This window comes from Erithacus rubecula (assembly GCF_903797595.1).
Source record: "Erithacus rubecula genome assembly, chromosome: 8".
Classification (NCBI taxonomy): Eukaryota; Metazoa; Chordata; class Aves; order Passeriformes; family Muscicapidae; genus Erithacus; species Erithacus rubecula.
Window position 1 is genome coordinate 7,944,304 of NC_136659.1, and position 17,841 is coordinate 7,962,144.

At 41.7% G+C, this 17,841-nt stretch overlaps 1 protein-coding gene across 3 annotated transcripts in view; it reads right to left on the bottom strand.

Moving 5' to 3' along the window:
* Nucleotides 1-17,841, bottom strand: part of STAT1 (signal transducer and activator of transcription 1) — a 36,465-nt gene that overhangs the window by 16,107 nt on the left and 2,517 nt on the right. For all 3 annotated transcript variants that reach the window (XM_079311763.1, XM_079311765.1, XM_079311764.1), the window contains 22 exons: nucleotides 17,662-17,790; nucleotides 16,881-17,025; nucleotides 16,506-16,604; nucleotides 15,112-15,207; nucleotides 14,389-14,467; nucleotides 13,701-13,792; nucleotides 13,344-13,495; nucleotides 12,953-13,111; nucleotides 11,874-11,966; nucleotides 11,507-11,566; nucleotides 10,341-10,370; nucleotides 10,161-10,254; nucleotides 9,229-9,270; nucleotides 8,678-8,761; nucleotides 8,038-8,136; nucleotides 7,433-7,568; nucleotides 5,660-5,715; nucleotides 4,622-4,716; nucleotides 2,488-2,627; nucleotides 1,186-1,371; nucleotides 618-693; nucleotides 130-232 (listed from right to left, as the gene is read on the bottom strand). In XM_079311763.1, coding sequence (XP_079167889.1) covers nucleotides 130-232; nucleotides 618-693; nucleotides 1,186-1,371; nucleotides 2,488-2,627; nucleotides 4,622-4,716; nucleotides 5,660-5,715; nucleotides 7,433-7,568; nucleotides 8,038-8,136; nucleotides 8,678-8,761; nucleotides 9,229-9,270; nucleotides 10,161-10,254; nucleotides 10,341-10,370; nucleotides 11,507-11,566; nucleotides 11,874-11,966; nucleotides 12,953-13,111; nucleotides 13,344-13,495; nucleotides 13,701-13,792; nucleotides 14,389-14,467; nucleotides 15,112-15,207; nucleotides 16,506-16,604; nucleotides 16,881-17,025; nucleotides 17,662-17,789 — 2,244 coding nt within the window. In that variant the 5' untranslated portion in view covers nucleotide 17,790. The remainder of the gene's footprint in view (nucleotides 1-129; nucleotides 233-617; nucleotides 694-1,185; nucleotides 1,372-2,487; nucleotides 2,628-4,621; nucleotides 4,717-5,659; nucleotides 5,716-7,432; nucleotides 7,569-8,037; nucleotides 8,137-8,677; nucleotides 8,762-9,228; nucleotides 9,271-10,160; nucleotides 10,255-10,340; nucleotides 10,371-11,506; nucleotides 11,567-11,873; nucleotides 11,967-12,952; nucleotides 13,112-13,343; nucleotides 13,496-13,700; nucleotides 13,793-14,388; nucleotides 14,468-15,111; nucleotides 15,208-16,505; nucleotides 16,605-16,880; nucleotides 17,026-17,661; nucleotides 17,791-17,841) is intronic.

Sequence of the window (17,841 nt, forward strand, 5' to 3'; positions counted from 1 at the left end):
TTCTTATACTTGTGAAGAGACATGTTCTCAAGTGTTTGCTGAAGTGTCTGAGGTATGTCTGAAGGGGGGGAAAAGGGAAAAAGCAGGTTGTGTCCCAGCCCCCCTGCCAGGCTGGGCCATGATACATACCACAGTATCAATCTCTGCAGGGCCCACCATCCGAGACACCTCATCGAACTCCTCAGGAGACATGGGCAGCAGGTTCTCTGGAGACTGCAGCCTGGAGGGGTGCCTGGTGGAGAAGGGAAGGGGTTAACTGTCACTAAAGAAATGGGGCACAGCTGGCCTACCTTGGAAGACCAGGCTTTGCAAAGCCAGCCTGGCTTTAAATGAAAACTCAGACTACTCAGGGGTGGTGCACATCCTAACCAAAGAAGTCCAACATGTCTTTGAGAATGTACTTTTCAAGAAATTATGTGCCAGTACAAATCCCTACAAGTTTCTAGGGTTTTTACCTAAAAATGGTGTTTTATACACAGCAGTGCATTAATGTGTTGTGATCAGATTCTCAAAGAGGAAAGACTTGACAGGGGCATGTACAGCTCATATAGTATGAAGAGACATGAACTACAGCTAAAATCGCTTCTTAAAAATCCAGTGTTTTTGTGGGAACTTACACTTCAGATACAGAGATTAATTCAGTCTTGATGTAGCCATTTCCCTTGGGACCATCCAAATCCATTGGCTCTGGTGCTTCAAGGAGAGAAAAAAAGCTTGTGGTTTTTTTTTTTCAGCAAGTTTATGTCACATTTCCATCTTTATTGTACCAAAAATACAGCCTATGACCCAGATAATGTGCAAGTCTCTCCGTCACACATTTTACAGCACTATGGTTAATTTATTCCATTTTTAGTCAGTTTTTCCTGTTCCCCTATAGGAAAAGGCAAAGAAACCCCTCCCATAACCAGTCATGCTCAGGGCTGTTAGTGGGAACCCACATTTCTGGAACAACCCACAGGATCACATGACAGCAGAGCTGGAGGGCCAGGGACAATTAGGGGTTTCAATTTTTGGTCTGATTAGGTCTCCCATTGTGCCTGTTTAAAACCAGACCTTTTCTTAACCTGCAAACATGGGACAAGCTGCCGAGGCATTCAGACCAACTGCTCCCTTTCCTTCCATGCCACAGAAATCGTGCAGAGCCCCAGCAGCTCAGGAAGAAGCAGAGCCCCACAGAGCACTCACCCTCCTTAGGCCTGGAGTAGTATTTCCCAAAGGCATTGTCTTTGGGGATGTTGGGGTACAGGAAGCGCAGCGGGTTCTCGGGGATGTTCTCGGCTGCCATCACTTTGTAGTTGCGGATGATGTCGGGGAAGGTCACGGCAGAGAGCTCCTTCTTGGTGTAGGGCTCTACTGAGTGGAACTGTGGCTCTGCAGAGAGAAGAAACAGTTCTCAAAGCTGGTTTCAAAGTTGTTTTTCTGAAAGTGTCCAGAAAAGCTGCAGCTGCTTCCACAGAGTTCACATGAGCTAAAGCCTTGCCTTACGGCACCTAAAGGAAGTATTTAATGGCTGTCAAAGGAAGCATAACTGTTCTGTGGGGAAGGGAGGTAGGGGGGGACAGCACACAGTGATGGCTCTTGGAGTGTTTTGTATTCAGAATGACTGGTGTGACTTGTCTATGGAAATTAATTGCAATATTTCATTGAGTAATTTAGGTTGTGCTGCCTTTTTAATCTTCTTGCAAATTATGCTGCCTATTAGGAAGTTTGATCCAAACACACTGCTTGAGGCTTTTATGTATCCTCAAGAAAGACATATAAGCCTTCCCGAATGCTCCAAATACTAGCAATCTTCTTTTGCTTAACTTTTAGACATCTCAGGTATGAACACAGCAAAGGGAAAGAAGTCACCCAAGCACATTCAGCAGTTTCTGTTCCACCTGCTGCTGGTTTTGGGCTCATCAAAATTAAGTGCAAACAGCTGCCCCATGCTGGGGGGTGGAGCTGTGTAATGAGGGTGGCAAGGGGAGAGCCCTGACTGGGTACAAGGGAGGTTTTAACTTCTCGTAGCTCTGATACCTCTAAGCTTCCTTAAGAGAGGGTGAGAAACTTAGTCCAGCTCACTGAAGAAGCAAGCTCTTCACTGGCCCTTTTGGACAAGGGGAGGAAGAAGAACTACTGGGAAAATGAGGTATGTAATTTACCTAGAGGGAGTGTGGGAAGGAAGGAATAAAAGCTGCATTTGGGCTTGGAAGGAGATGGAGGTGTGTGTGTTCTAAAGGCTGGGAGAGAGCCTAAGGAGGCAGGGAAGACAGTCCAGGCAGTTTTTCCTAGCCAACTTCCAGGCCAGAGGCAGGCCCTGGGAAGTGCTACTTATCCTAGCTGAAATCTTGATCACCTCATTGTGTGGTTTGAGTTACCTCAAGTATGGTGTGTCCCTGCTGCTGCCAGGGGTGTTGTGCTGGTCCTCAGGGTGAAGGAGAAGGGCATAAAGGCTTCTTGTTCTGATGCAAGCAGACCAACAAAGGTTCTCTGTTGCTGACTTACCATTCTGAGATTCCTCTACCCAGGTAAAGGTGATTGCTCCCTCCTTGCTGCTTTCACTGAATCTCAATAAAAATGTTCCTGGGCTCTGGTCCTTCAGCAGAGCACGTTCTTTCTCTTTGCTGATGAAGCCCATAATGCAGCTGTAATGTTGAAAAGAAGGAGCTGAGTTACTCCCCAACATAAAACCTAAGCTGTGCTGGGAAAACTAAAAAGCTTTCCTCACTTTAAAGAGCTGAAATACTGGTGAAAGCCTCACAGAAGGCTTTGAACAGCTGGCAGCAGGACTGACTGGCTGCAGTCAGGTGGTGATTCATGCCTTGTGGCAGCCATGAATCACCACAGCTTCCCCCAGCACTCTCACTTCAGCCTGGGGGCTTATACAAACATCTTTCTGAACTTGAACAGAAGAGAATGTCCATTCTGCTCTCAAAGCTGGGCTGTGGGAGCAGAAGTGAAGTTGTATGCATGTAACAGGGTCAGAGCCTAGCTAGCAGTTAGCTTCAAATTCAAAAGTATGCTAAGCAACAGCTGCTTCTCCTTTTTGGCTGATGAGTCAAACTTTGCTAGCTGCCAGATTACACCCTTCTAGGTAAGGGATTTGCTTTGGGCCTGAGCATGTTTTCTACAGAAATTGTTAAACTTTTGTGGCTTATTCACTGTGCTAAGCAGTTGTTAATGCATAGACAAGGAGGCTGGTGTGGTAATTGTAAGAGATTGATTGATCTGGACAGGTACTGGGGAGGAGTTGTTCAAGTCAGTACCAGGGTATAACCCTGGCCAAGTCCCAGCTGCTTGGTTTTGGTTGGTTTGTTGGTTGGTATTTTGCTTTTGTTGGCTTGGGGTTTTTTTTTCTAAAGGTTTTCTCTGCTTCTGATTCCTCAAAATACTCTATCAATAATGATCTTTTGAGTACTATGACTTGTCCTTGTGTGCATTAAGTAAGGGAAAGTGGATGTTAAAAAAAACAAACCCTAAACAATAACAACTTTGTTCAGAACTTTAGATGTTGTAAGCTGCCTGGTTTTATGGGGTTTGGGGGTTTCATTGGTGAGTTTTATGTCTTTTTTTAGTTTAAATGCCATGCTTTAGGTAACAAATGTATTCAGTAGTCAGTATCCTGTGCATAAGGAAATTCTTTTGCCTTCCTATCTCTCAAGTATGAAGAAAGGCAAGTGTTCCTGAGGTTGTATTACTTACCCATTTGTATACAAGGGTAGTCTCTGCTATTCAAACCTCTACCAAATCCCAAACCCAGAACTGCCACTCTGCTTTAGTAATGGTGACAAACATTCCCACTGCACTGCAGCCCCCCCAGCAAAGAAAGGAGGAAACTTGTGCATTTGTCGATGCACAGGGCTTTGACAGAACTCTTCTGGAGCTGGGGGTAAAAATTCAGCCCACTGCTGAATGTAGCAAGGCAAAGCAATCCTGCTGCTGTAGATCCTGCAGAAGTGTGGGATACTAGCATGCTCTACTGTGAGTGTGCTGTTTGATGTGATTTCATAATGTGGCTAAAGCTAAACCACAGGATTGTGACTTTGGATAATCCTAGTTTGGGCATAATTACTTCCTAAATTGGAAATCACAGAAGAAAAGTTTACTAAACCAGTAGTATTAAAGGGCAAATGGAACTGTGTCCCATCTGGCAGAGCCCTTCTACTTTGTAGTACTCTTTAAGTGAAGACTGCCTGGTTCTGGGCCCGTGGTGCAGGCACAGGCACTCTGAATCTGGCTGCTGCCACCTCCAGGCAGCTCCCAGTACCTCTCCTCAGGCAGGGAGTGTGGGTTTTGGGTTTTTAAAATGGGTATCACCACGACTTTACACTTTCTTGTGCTTCAGTTTTTCTTGGCTGTGTGCTAGGATGTGGAAAGAACCAACTTACAGTGGGAGCAGAGGCAAAACAAAATCTAATCTAACATTCAAAGCCCTGCTCTGTGACTGAAATGGGACAACTCTGTTATCTGATGTTCTTGCTTTTAGGATTCCTCACTACTAGAATTCATTTGCTTCAGATTTTTCTGGTTTCAAGATCCACCCTCTGCACAAACAACCTCCCAACCTGAGGGTGCAACTGCTAGACTAAAAGTGAGGTCTGAGGCAATACCAACATCTTTAAATTCACTCAGGTCTTACCCATCATTCCAGAGACACAGGAGATGCTTCTTAATGAGCTCCAGGATTCCCTCAATCCACAGCCAAAAGGGGAAATTTTTATCATTTATGTTTTCCTGAAATTCAGAATATGGAAAGGCAGGGATGGGAGGGGGGAGAACAGGGGTAATGAGACATGAGTTTTGTTAAGCAGAGAGGAAGGTGAGGTTTCAATCCTAACACAGTCTACTTGTTTTTGTGATTTTCTCCCTTTTATCCCCCACTCTACCCATATTCTCTTATGATTCTTTTTGTGTCTCTCCATTCCAGAAGGACAGGAAATAATGGCAATGAACCAGGTACTGAATCTTAAGGTTGAGAGGCAGTATGAGAAAAATGCCTATCTGAGTCTCTAGTATCCACAAATATGTGATCCATCACCTCTCATATGCAACAACACTGGTCTAAGAGCAGATAAAAGCCTCTTTTTCATGTCTGGGTGCTATCCCTAGTGGAGTTGTTGGGCATTCAAACCCATGCCATTGGGGTTTTAGACTGGGCTGGCCAGCAGAAGACCTTAGAGACACTTTGAGTTGAGACCTGGATCTCAATGTCTCATGAGGCATCTGTGTCAATGAATTTCAGCGCTTGTAGGTCACCAGAGCCTTGCTCTTCCCCTGGAGTCTGCTCCTGGTTGCTGTGATCTCCTACTTACCTATACCATCTTAGGGTCTAAAGCTGAAAAAAATGTGCAGAGTCTTGGTGTTAATAGAATCCCCCATTAATAGTAATGGGGATGCTGTGTTTGAAAGATACTTTTTTTTTTTTTTTTTTTTTACCTATGGAATTTTAGCTGGATCTAAAACAGTCTCAAAATCATCTACTCTTTGCCATTGCAAGCTCTTTTTCCTCCTGCTGCTACTTTAATTTCACCATTAAAGCCTCCCATGACCATGTAAGGCCTAGAATAATTAGGGGATGCTATCTTGGTGGGGGGGGGAATAAAAAAAATCCAAACAAAACCAAAAATAAAGTAAGATGAGATCCCTCTTCCATCTCAGTTTTTAGAATTGTGCATACCTTGCAGAATCTTGTCCAAGGAATGAGGCCATCCTGAGATCCTCCATTTGTTGGCCCTGAGCACAATAAATTTGACTTCAGTTATGTTCTGTAAGCTACTTAGCAAGGCTAAAAGTACTTAGAAAACCAAGTTCTGAGTGTTTATTTGCAAGTCAGCTGTTGGATTAAGAAAAGGAAGGGCAGGCTGCTGTGCTTTCACAGCTACTGCAGGGGAGATTGCCAAGTTCCCCTCTGGGAGGTTTTATGATAACCAAACCTGTGTGAGCAGCCCTTGTGTAATGGGAACCAATCCATCCTGACATTTTCTGTGCTGTGCTGCACCAAACACTTGCCAGCTGCAAAATGCTTCCAGGAAGGAAACTGAATCCTTGCACAGTTCTTGCCAGCACAAGAAGACAGCAGCCCACAAGCTCCTCTGCAGGCTCAGCAGACCCTGCAGCATCTCATTGACATTAAGCACTTCCCTGCTTTGATTCTGGTGATTTGCAGGATTTTGCCCCAGAAACTCTTGACTCCTAGGTCTACTCATTCCTGTTGCAATTGCTTCCCTCAGCCTTGTTTTTATGTACACAGTATCTCATGAAGAGAAGTCCTATGCCAGGCCTGCATTAGCAGGAGCTTTGCAGACCCTGACTGCAGTCAGAGCCAAATTCTTCCCACTAGAGAGTGTGCTATGGCTTCCAGTAAACATGCTTTTCTCTGTCATTCTTCTAAAAATAAACTGGGTTAGGGAGCTTGCTGCTGATACTGCTGGTGTTAAGAGATCAGGATGCTGTCAACTTTCACACTGCAAAAACAGCAGCCAGGTGTACCCTGCTGGCTCTGTCTCCTTGCACTGAGGAATTCTGAATACACAGTGTTTGGCAACCAGGATTTTCTTCAGCTGAGTGATATTTTTATCTATAGACATAAGGTGTAAGTAGCAACCCTACCATAGCTTAACAAAATCTCAGTGGTTCTGAAATGCACATTTGCCATAGAAATATATCACTGGTCTCTTAATATTGGTTAATTAAACAAAAAAATAATTCTCCTTATAGAAATTTAAGAAGTAATCTAATAAATTAACAGCTTTTTGTCAGATCTTATATCTTGGGGGAATTAGGGAGTGCAATGCTATACTTGGCACCTAGACACACTAATCTCAAATACCTTTAAATATAATTTTTTCCTGAAACTTAAGGTTGGTGAAATACACTAAATCAACAGTATTTTTCATCTAGAGTCTACTGTGCAAAATCAGTAGCAGTGTCAAGTGCCCTGCCTATTCAGGCAAACTGCAAAGAGTTTGGAAATATAACCCATGGCTGATGAGGCTTTTATTAAGGACACTCATGTGGGAGATAATTCAGTTTGATATTCTTTGGCAGCTTCACAATGTTTGCATGCTGATACTGCAACTGTGTTTATGCAGAGTGAATCCCCTGTAGCTGGGGGCATGCACAAAGTTAAAATGAATGGAGGTGGATTTAAAAACAAAACCCAAGAGATGCCAAGAGACATCCACTTAAAAGACTTGATTAAACATGAGTGTTACTTCAAAAGGCAGAATTAGGCCCAGTCTGTGTTGCTCTAATGTGTAAAAATCCCAAGTTAGAACTGCAGATTTTTTATAAACTCTGCCATAGTGAAAAACAGAAAATGCTTTATTGCTACAAAGTTATATTGTAGAAGGGGGAAAGTTGTGAAAGAAAATCTTAAAATGGGTTGCAGGAAGAGGTGCAGACTTAGCCTCAATTCAAACAGGCTATCTGTGATGAAAGCAGACCTTACCAAGGAGCTTCTCTCCCAGCATGCTCAGCTGATCTGCATTAAGTCCTCTCTTTGTTACAGAAGAGAACTGCCAGCTCAGAACATCAGAAAGCTTAGACCACTTTGCACAAGGTGGATTCAGAAAGAAGGACAGGTTCTAGAACAGAATAGAAAAATACAAGCTATAGTTAACAAACATTTGTTTTGGAATGCCACTGGAATTTTTGTATTGCCAAAACAAACTCCAGATTTAAGAACAGATGTCAGCTTGAGACAACTGGGCAGAAGCAGGCAGCTATTCTTCCAGGCACTCTTTACCAGGAAAAGCAATCTCTGGGGTTCTGGACATGTCTTCTCCCAGCAGGCAGAATTGCTGGATGACTCAAGTGCACCACAGTTGGGTTCTTGAATGTTCATTTGTCTTCTCACTGTGTGCTGTATATCCTGAATACATGTCTATTACCCTTATATGGGTTTCAACACTGCTCTGTTTAGGTCTGCCTCTCTCTATACCTGAAACTCATCAAGAGTCCTCTGAAGAGCTAAAATGCAGCAACCACTTGCAATCAATGCTTGAAAATTAGATATAGTATCTCATGAAACTTTTTTTTTTTTCTTGCAAATACCTTGGGATCAGTAGACAGCATGTTGAACCACAAGATAGAAGCCCATCCACTGGGAAGCTGGCTGACATTTGAGATCACAACAATGGGAAGGGATGTGGTCTGAAAGGGGCACAAAGGAAACATGTCAGGTTACCCTGCACTGTTGCCACAATCCTCCTGGAGATTACCCACAACCCCATTTCTGTTTTAATTTCCTGCTTGCATAATCTTGACTTTTTCAATAGAAGTTTGTATGCAGGGGAGAAAGTATGATGAAATACTGGAAAGATTTGGGTGATGTTTGTCTAATAAAACTTTAGTTTAGTGTCAGTTACGACAGTACTGAGAGTGACAGCAGAGTTCACAGCAGACTGCTTCTGAAAGAAATATAAACTGATAACCAACCCTGTGGTTTAAGCCTTCTAGCTATCAGACACTTTGCAAAGCACATCTATTCTTACTTTCCCAGAGATCTGACAGAATTCTCTCTGTCTATACAGAGTTGTTGTGAAGTGTCATTCCCATAATTTGAAATAACTGAAGGTACTTGATATCCCACTTTAAAAAGAAAAAAAAAAAAAAAAAAGAGAGAAAAATGTTAAAATTGTCAACACAAGTGACACATGGGAACTGAAGTCCATCTGTCTGATCTAAGACTTACCTCTAGGTCTATTACCAAACCAGGCTGGCACAGCTGTGTCTCAAAACTTAGAGAGTGAAGTTCTTCTGTTACAATGAGAGGACCCTTCAAAAAAATAAAAGAAAACTTTTTAGGGGCTGAAAATTCCTAAGGTGAAGTCATGGGGGCTTTATCATGGGGAAAACACTTTTTTGGCCATGGTAACATGCTCTAGACCTCTGTAAGAGCTTACAGGTCAAAGTGAAGTGACAGTGCTGAATTCCTAAAACTGCCTCTCCAAGCATGTTTTTTTTTGTGGCTACTACCTATAAGCCACAGAAAAATCTGTGCTTGCCAGGAAGCCCTGTTAAAGGCAGCTGCCAGTGTGGGAGAATCCCTCACTGCCCTTTTGGCAGTAGCTTTCCTTGCAGACTCCTCCTTCAGGGATCACTTTGAAGCAACACTGAACTCCTCTCCTAAGATCTCTCATCACACCTGTGTCTTCATGGGTCTGAGCAGAGAACATTGTCTTAAATGAATGCCTTATTAGCATTATGCTAAAACATTACAAAGGAAAGGTTAGTGCTGCTTACCTCATTTGTTCTGCTCCCTGTGTTTTTCTGTTCTTTCAGTTGCTGCAAAGGAACAAAAAAAACCTGTCACTCATTTAGGGTGGCCACAAATGGAAGTGGTAGAGTAGGTCTGCATGCTCCACTTGCTCAGCTGTATGCAAACTTGCTGCACTAGTGTCTGATTCTATTTGGTTCTAAGCTGTGGGAGCCAAAGGATTAAACTGTAGGTAAATGTTGCTCTTTTATAAAGTGTTCATCTGTGAAAAATTATATTGCACTGTTACGATGCAATGTCTTTATGCAAGAGGCCTTTCAAGAACAGTATGAAATCAGGATCAGGTGGAATACTGGTTTATCAAAGATGGATCAGATGATAAATTCTAGACAGTCTCAGTTCTGGACAATCAAGGCAGAGCTCCATGTTCCCTGGTTCTGGACTTGCATTTTTCCCTTCCTGTTGTAGTGATGGAACCAATGTGTTCCCTCACAATCTGCAGGTCTCAAGTGCTGTGTAGTCTGTCAAAGGCACTGACTTCCATGCAGCTGCACACTCTTTGACAATTTTCATCTTCCAGACTCAAAGCTCTTCTAACTATTCCAGACTTCCCTACTTATGGACCTTCCCCTGAAAGGCCCAAACCAGCCTTTCTAGGATTTTGTAACTTCCTACTCCAAAGAACCCATTGCAGCATAAGCTGTATGGCAGCAAATACTCCTGTTTGCATCCCCGACCCTTTTTCTGTGACAAGCAATCTCACTTTGATTGAAACAAGCAAAATATTTTTAAAAGGGCAGAACAAAGAAAAAGGAGATATAATGACAGCTCCTCTTTACACAAAAATGAATAGTGACTTCAATAACAAAAGAAATTGTTATTTGTTTCCTTCCTACCGTCCTCTACTAAAAAATTAAGTGGCTGTATCAGTAATAGAAAGAAAAAAGCAACCCCCTACCAAGTGCCTGAATTCTGCTGCTAGACTTCCATTAGTAGATTCTTCCATGTTCATTACTTTTGTGTTTGTTCCCAAAATATTAAATTTCCTGAACCTACAGAGTGAGAGAGAAAATGTAATTAAATCTCACATTCACTGAAAGAACCTAACGTTAATATATCAAACACTGATGCCACATACCCTTTGACTGAGTTCTTCTCAGTTACATCTCTGTCAAGAAAAAAAAAAAAAGACAATCTTTTAAAGATTCTGCCACAGTCAGAAAATGTGCCTGTTTTAGTACCTGACAGAGCTGACTGAGAACTGGTAAAATGCTTCTGTGAAATTCTTGTGCAAAAGATGAAGCAATTGGTTCATGCAGTTAAAATAAATATTGTGCTACACAGCCTGTGTTTTACTGAGGCCTGATATTGCTATGGGGATTAATCAAAAGAAGTACTTGCTTTTACTATATAGATTTTAACTCTTGCTCTGAGGAAAAAGAATATAGTTCTGTCACTCTAAATCTGCTTTTAAACTTGTTGAATAAATTGCTGCATCACTTGAACTGGTTTCCCCAGCACTTGGGATTTTACTGAGTTTCATTCTATCTAGGGCACTTCTCAAAGACTCACCTCCCACAGCCACATAAAAATTCATTTTCACTTTTTTACTATTCTATTCAAGTTTCTAGACCCTAGAGCCATTTCAAGTGAACAAAATTACTTGGCTGGGAAGACAAACTCACTTGCTTTCTTGAAAGCATAGCTCTGTCATTATTTTGGACAGCCTGTCACATTTCGTTCCCTGCCCTTGAAGCAAGTGCAAATCTCACCTGAACTGTTTACAAAATACAAAAGATTAGTATCAATCTGTTTCAACTGCTGTAGTTTTTTTTTTTTCTCTGAGAACATGTCCTATGTTATAGGCAGATTATACCCCTAATTCAAAGGCAACTTGAAGATAACTATATTCCTTACTAGACACTACCCAAAAAGTAAGAGAGTCTAGAGATGTGACTAGAAATGGTGGAGTCCAATTCTACCCTGTCACCTCATGCTAATCCAGGTGAAACACCCAGCAGACAGGCTCTTGCCCTGGTGCTGCCCTGTATCTGATTTAGCAATAATGAGCTCTCTTCTGTGGAGTTGATGGTGAGAAGCTGAGGCCATCTGCACTTTGTGATATGTCTCTGGTGGCAGAGCAAGATTTAGAGCCAGGGAATGGGTAAGGAAAAGGTAAAGATGTACCTGCAGCTTCAGAGAACCAGCCTGCTTCTGGCCTACCCAAAACTTATGACTGCCCTTGGGTTTGAGTGTGGGGACTGTTTACAACTACATAAGAGGGATGAAATAAATGCAACATACTTATCAAATAAAACTTTCACTTTCAAGTTGTAGTTCAGTTCCTGCAGTTTCACCAGCAATCTGGAAAGAGAAGTTTGGTTTTTTTATGTCAGCAACTGAAAAATTTTAGAGATAAAACTAAATGGGCATATAAGTTACTCTGGCATGACAAAGTGCTCTGCATGTGTCTTCTTGCTGTTTGGCTGTGTTTGTTACACCCTTGGTACACCCCACTTCTGGGAAAGGGTAAAAGCTGAATGTGAGTTAAGCTCTGCCAGAAGACAGCCCATGGCAACTTCCCTCCTCCTGGCCTCAGCCCTTGGGCTGCAGGAAGCCAGTGACAGGAAAGCTTTACCACAAACAGGAACAGGAAGAGGGGAAAACATACCTCAGCTTCACAGTAAACTGCACTCCTGTCTTCAGGACTAGTGGCCTCTGAGGATGTGTTGGCATGCAAGGCTGCCTCTCTACCACAAAGGAGCTTTGGGGGGAAAAAAAAAGTAAAGGCACTATGATTTATCTGTGATGTTCTTAAATAAGAAACCATGTAAAAGTGAACTTTAGAAGAATGTTGATTTACTGGAAATACTATACATTTTATTCACTCAGTCTCAATCTACAACAGAGGTGTGTGAATCAGTTCCTTTACATTTTTTTCAATGGAGCTAGAAATAGTGATTTCCTGTGTTGGCTTTTCTGCAATACATTGATGGCTTGAGGAGGAAGATTGCTACATCACACTTCCCTGAAATCAAGCAAAGAAACACTGTGCTGTAATTAGCATGGTGCAAATGAGGAGTTGCTTTGTTTGCCATTCCCAGGGCTTCCTGAATTCTTACAGTGACAGTGCTGTCTAACAACATGTGCCTAAGGGAGGATACACTAGCAGGGAATTTGATGAGGGCCAGCTAACCTGATTTGATATACCCCAAATTTTTGTCTATTGTACATTTACAGAACAGGACTCTGATCTTATGTGAGGCAATTACCAGCTACAGTAACTTGTATCATAAAGGTGGTACAGAGGCAGGACTGGCCTCCCTGTCCTGGAAGCAAAGATGATGTGTCCAGTGACAAGGATGGGAGAATCTACTGTGTATCTATCTTGGGCACAGCTTGATGCAGATTGTTTCTGCCTTTCTTCACTTGAACTTTGCAGGGTTGAAGTTTCAAGTGAGAAGTGGACTAACAGACTGGAAGTTTGACTCTGCAATTAATGTGTACTGTGGCAAAGCTCCTGCTAACTTCAATAATGACTGAGCACAAATCCTTCCCATAGGCCTGAACCTGTGGCTATCCTAGATGGAGTAAATCTCAAAAACAGTAATTCAGTTTAATATCTGACAAACTTAGGAAAACCTTGGGAAATGAAAAGAGAGTATGCAGGAAATACTGAGGGAACAGTAGGGAAGGTGCTCTTCATTTATTTATTCATGGTAACACCAAAAGATCCTTATGGTCTATTACCTTTGGATGAGTTGTTGGAAAAGCTTGTGTGTTCGGTCCTGCAGAACTTGTTTATTTTTTGTGATGGGATCAGGGTCATAGGTAAACTTCTGTTCCAGTTCCTCAAGCTTCTTGAGCTGCTGCCGAACTTGCTGCAGGCTTTCAGCAACAATGGTGAACCTACAGTTGACACAATCTTATTACTTCTAGCATGTTTTTATATTGGAGTAATGCAGAGGTGACTGAGCCTGAGAAAGTACACTTTGAGCTCAATGGAAGTGTGGTGAGGTGATAAAACGAATGTAGTTATGCTAAGACAAAATGAAAATGGGTAATACAAATAATCAGTATATTTCCTAGATGTGGTGATCCTTCACAAGACAGTTTAAATGTGGTCTTACAAAAGACTTACCAGTTCTGCAGGCGGTCGAGGCAGGCGTTGGGTGGCCCACCAATGCACGCTGTCTGCTGCCTGTGCTTCCACTCCACCAGCTCATCATTAATAAGGGCAGCCTGTGTGTGCTCTGTGATCTGCAGCAGCTGGATTATCTTATTCACCACTTCCTACAGAGATTGAGATTACCCTGTTAATTAGAAATACTTCGTACAGGAGAACTGAGTACTGTTTTAGCTGGTTTTGCAAAACTCTGCAAAGACCTCAGTTCCACTGACATATTAAACTAACTTTCCTACTACTAATTTATGTCAATTCAATGAAAATGAACATGTGCTTAAGATGAAGAACTGCTGACTTATGAAAGAAAACTACCTTTCTCTTGCAGTCCAGGGATAAAAACATATGCTGGAGATTCAACTGCTCTTTCTTATATTCCTCCTGAGACATACTATTGGACTCGTGTTCTGTAAAATAAATCCAAATTGTAAATGTGAGGCTGAAGGAGTGCTGAAGGATGGGTGGGGGAAGTGCTGAGGGGAGAAGGGGACAGACACAAAAAGCAAGATTGTGGCACAGTGCTTCCCTTAGTACCTTCTGGACATGTCCCTGCTCTGAGGGACAGTCAGCTCTGCCAAGCTGTTTTGGAAACTAAAGCCTTTTCTAGAGTGAAGAAGTCAACAACAGAGACAGAGGTGTATAATGAAACCAGTGTGGGATCTCTGTGTTTGCCTTGGTACACAAAACCCAACAAAACCTAAAGCTGGTTTGGCATTTGTAAAACACCACTTATTAAGTGTATGGCTGGATGGTCACAGAGCCTACAGGGTTTGCTGCTTCTAGTGGCAAAGGGATGTAAAGGGCAAAGGAGTGCTGTGTTAACAAGGAGGCTCTTTTACTTGGAACAAAAAACAGATGCAGAAATTTAGGTTTCAGTGGGAAGCAGAGTTAATCAACAAAGGACATTACCAGTAAGTTTGGCTGTGTATCATTAGGCTCAGTACCCTGACATAACAAGCAGTTTACTACATACAATAGGGGATATCCTTGAAAAAGGACTCACCTCTGTTCTGCAGGGTTTTACATTTGAAGTCATATTCATCTTGCATATCTTCTAATGTCTTGATGTCCTGCTCCACATCCTGTAATGCACAAGTGAGGATGGCCACAATTATTTAATATTTTCAAATAATGCAAGACTTTATCTGATTAGGGACTGTGTGGTACCAGCTCTGGCAGACATGAAGTCCAGTTTTGTAGCAATGTTTTTTCCTGGAACTCCCTAAAAGGAAACATTCCTAAATTTCATCAATTTCTATTCATCCTTTCTCCTTCTCAACTAACTGAAATCTGTTAAAGTATGGAAATGCCCTTGTGGTCAAGCCATGTAAGTTCACAGAGTTTAGGAGAACATAGGCTACAGTGGAAAAATTTATAACAGCACATAGCATTTTAAACTTTCAAATTCTTAGGGACTATTTGGAGAAAAGCTTTCTGTTGTGACTGTATTTATTAAGATGTACTTTTTTTAGCATATTGATGTTTATCTTCTAGTTAGCAGCAAACTGGTCAGTTATGATGTAAGAGTTTCCTCAGTTGCTAGTATTTCAGATGGGTAAAATGCTTTTGTTGCTAAAGTTTAGGCACAATGCACTTCCTGTGTTCAGGCAATCCCTGATTTATAGACTTGAAAACTCCTACCTTACTTTTATTTGTCATTTTATCAAGTCTAATTTTCAACATCTGCAAACCAACAAACACTACTGAGAAGTTATATCATACTTACTGTGACACTGCTTTTTACAGCCCTAACTTTGGCATCAAGCTCCTTCTGTTTGTCTGGCATCCCAGCTGCAGTGTTCTGTATACTCCCTACCTCCATCTGAGGGAAGAAGCAGAACAAGTCAAAACCAGAGTGGCCCATAACTTTTTTCATTAATGTTAATTAGTGGCATTTGTTGACAAACAACATGAGGAAGCATGGCTTGTTCTGATGAATCATACTAAAATTTTGTAGTATTAAAAAAAAAAAAAAAATCAAACTCAGGTGAATTTGAATGAAACAAAGTGTTTATTTTGGTAAACAGCCAAAGGTCCCCAGTCATGGATTAAAGTCTGGTGGAAGTGATGGCCAAGCTGGACTGGGCTTTGAGCAACCCAGTCTAGAGAAAAGGAGATGATCTCTAAAGTCCCTCCAAATCCAGACCATTCTGTAACTCCCTTTCCCTTTTTATGACCCACACTTATTGCACACTGGAAAGGCAGCAGCAGGTGCTTTATGTCACGTGCCAGGACTGAACAGCTGTGCTGCAGCTACAGGGGCTCTGTCAGAGTCACACTCTGAGAGCAGCTGCTTTGGACACTGCTGCAAAGGGCCCCTTGTTGAAAGAGCCCAAGGGCTCTTCCCACGCTGCACATTCAAAGCCTTGCTATAAACTGAGGTATTTCAGTACTGGAAATTAACATGCTTGGTCAGTCATCACTTTATTTCTACATAAGTGGATTACAGCTATCTATACATTTTGAATGCCTTTCCCAACAATGAAATTTTTATTGTAAAATAGGGGAAAAAAAAGAAGTGAGAGGCTGGAGAACAGGTGATGAAGGAGAAGATATGGCTTTACCTATAATTCAGAAGAAAAAGGGCTTCACTAAAAACAGTCTAAAATACCACCAAAAATAGAAAGAAATACTTGGAGACAACTGGGAAGGAGAATGATGCATCATTTTTTCCAGAGATAGTCCAAAGAAGCATGCTCAGCTGCTTAATAGAGTAAACTGGGGAATAAAATGCAGAAGAACAAACCTAAAATCTTGATAGATACGAGTTAAGCACAAATTACTAAAATAAAATCCAATTAGCCCATCAGGCTATATCATACTAAAGAAGCATTAAAACAACCAGCATAGTTTTTACATGACTCAAGGAATAAAAATTATTTCCTGGCCATTTATCCTCCAAATGCTTCATTCAGCAGAAAAAAGCCAAGCTGTCCAGCTGGTACAAATCAGCATTCTCCAGCTGGTACATATCAATGTTCACCCTTCTCTTTTTTAAGGAACCTCTTATAGGGCAGAGAGAGGATAGCCTGTTTCCCCTGCCAATCTTCATCCACTTCCCTTGTTCCAAATAACAGGAAAGGGAAGATACAACTGCAGCAGACATTTCAAGACTGTTACCTCATTGGATGCCTGGGCACAGTTCAGTATTTTCCTCTCTTCTTTCAGACAGTTGTGGATGATCATTGCCATGTGTATTGGGTCTTCTTGGAAGTGATCCTAGCATTAGAGACACAGTCTATTGTTAAAGTCCATACACATAATTTCTTGTCCTTCAGTAACTTCCTAGAGTTCTCAAACTGTAACTGTACTGCTAATTAAACTCTAACTTTCTAACTGTAGCCAATCAAAACAACAATAGACAATAGTTGAACTCTTGCTCTTAAATCAGGATTCTCACACATCCTCTGTGAAAATCCCTCACAGCAGGGTAGTTGCTTAGAGGCATCCAATTTCAAAATCAAGTAAATGTATAGATACAGAACCCAGGCATACCTGAAGATTACGTTTGCTTTTCCTTATGTTGTGCTGCAGCAAAAAGTTGTTTTCTATCAAGAATCTACTAAATTGATCATCAAGCTGTGACAGCAGGTCATGGAATAACAGTGTAGCAAATGATACATTGTTGGCTGCATGTTCCCTAGAATCATTTAAAACATGCTTGGGTTAAACACACTTCCAATACAAGAGCAAAGAAATACATACAAGTGTATTTGATTTTTAATCCCCAACTCCAGCTGTAGAATATGCAAGCACTGAGAATTACCTTCAAATGTAATCCAGTTTCATTCTCTTAACTTTGAATCTCCTTGAAACAGAAATGTTGTTTCTCTATTTTTGCCACATTCTGTTCAAACTCATTTACTCATTCCGTGCACATGAAGAACCTAAAAGTGACCCTGATGCATGTGCATGTTGTATCATTCCTCAAAGAGAAGACAGTCCACAGAAAGTCTGGCAGAAGTTCAGATTCTTTGAAGAGTAAGAGACTGATGCTACCATGGTAGTAACTAACTGGTCTTAAACAACCACTTTTGTTCTAGACCATTGAGAGCATTATGAGCAAGGACACTTACTCCAGGTATCAGGTCCCTCTAGAAAGCCCTGAGGAGGGGCAGGAACACAAGCTGGAGCACCCACAGAGCTACTGAAGCATTCTACCAACAAAGGATCACCTAGCAGCTTCCTTCCCCAGCATTCTGCTGCTGCCTGTAACTGCATGTCTGAGGGTGCTGCTTATCTCACAACCCAAAGCCTAAGTAATTTCTGGGCTTACCAATCCTGGTTTTCCAGCCACTGTGCCAGGTACTGCCTGATCTCCATAGGAAAGCTGTCATCATATAGCTGGTGAACTTGCTCCAAATACTTGGAATCAAGTTGCTGTAGCTGATACCACTGAGTCATTCTGAGGAACGGGTTAAAAAAAAAAAAAAAAAGTCAGTGTAAATGTTTAAAT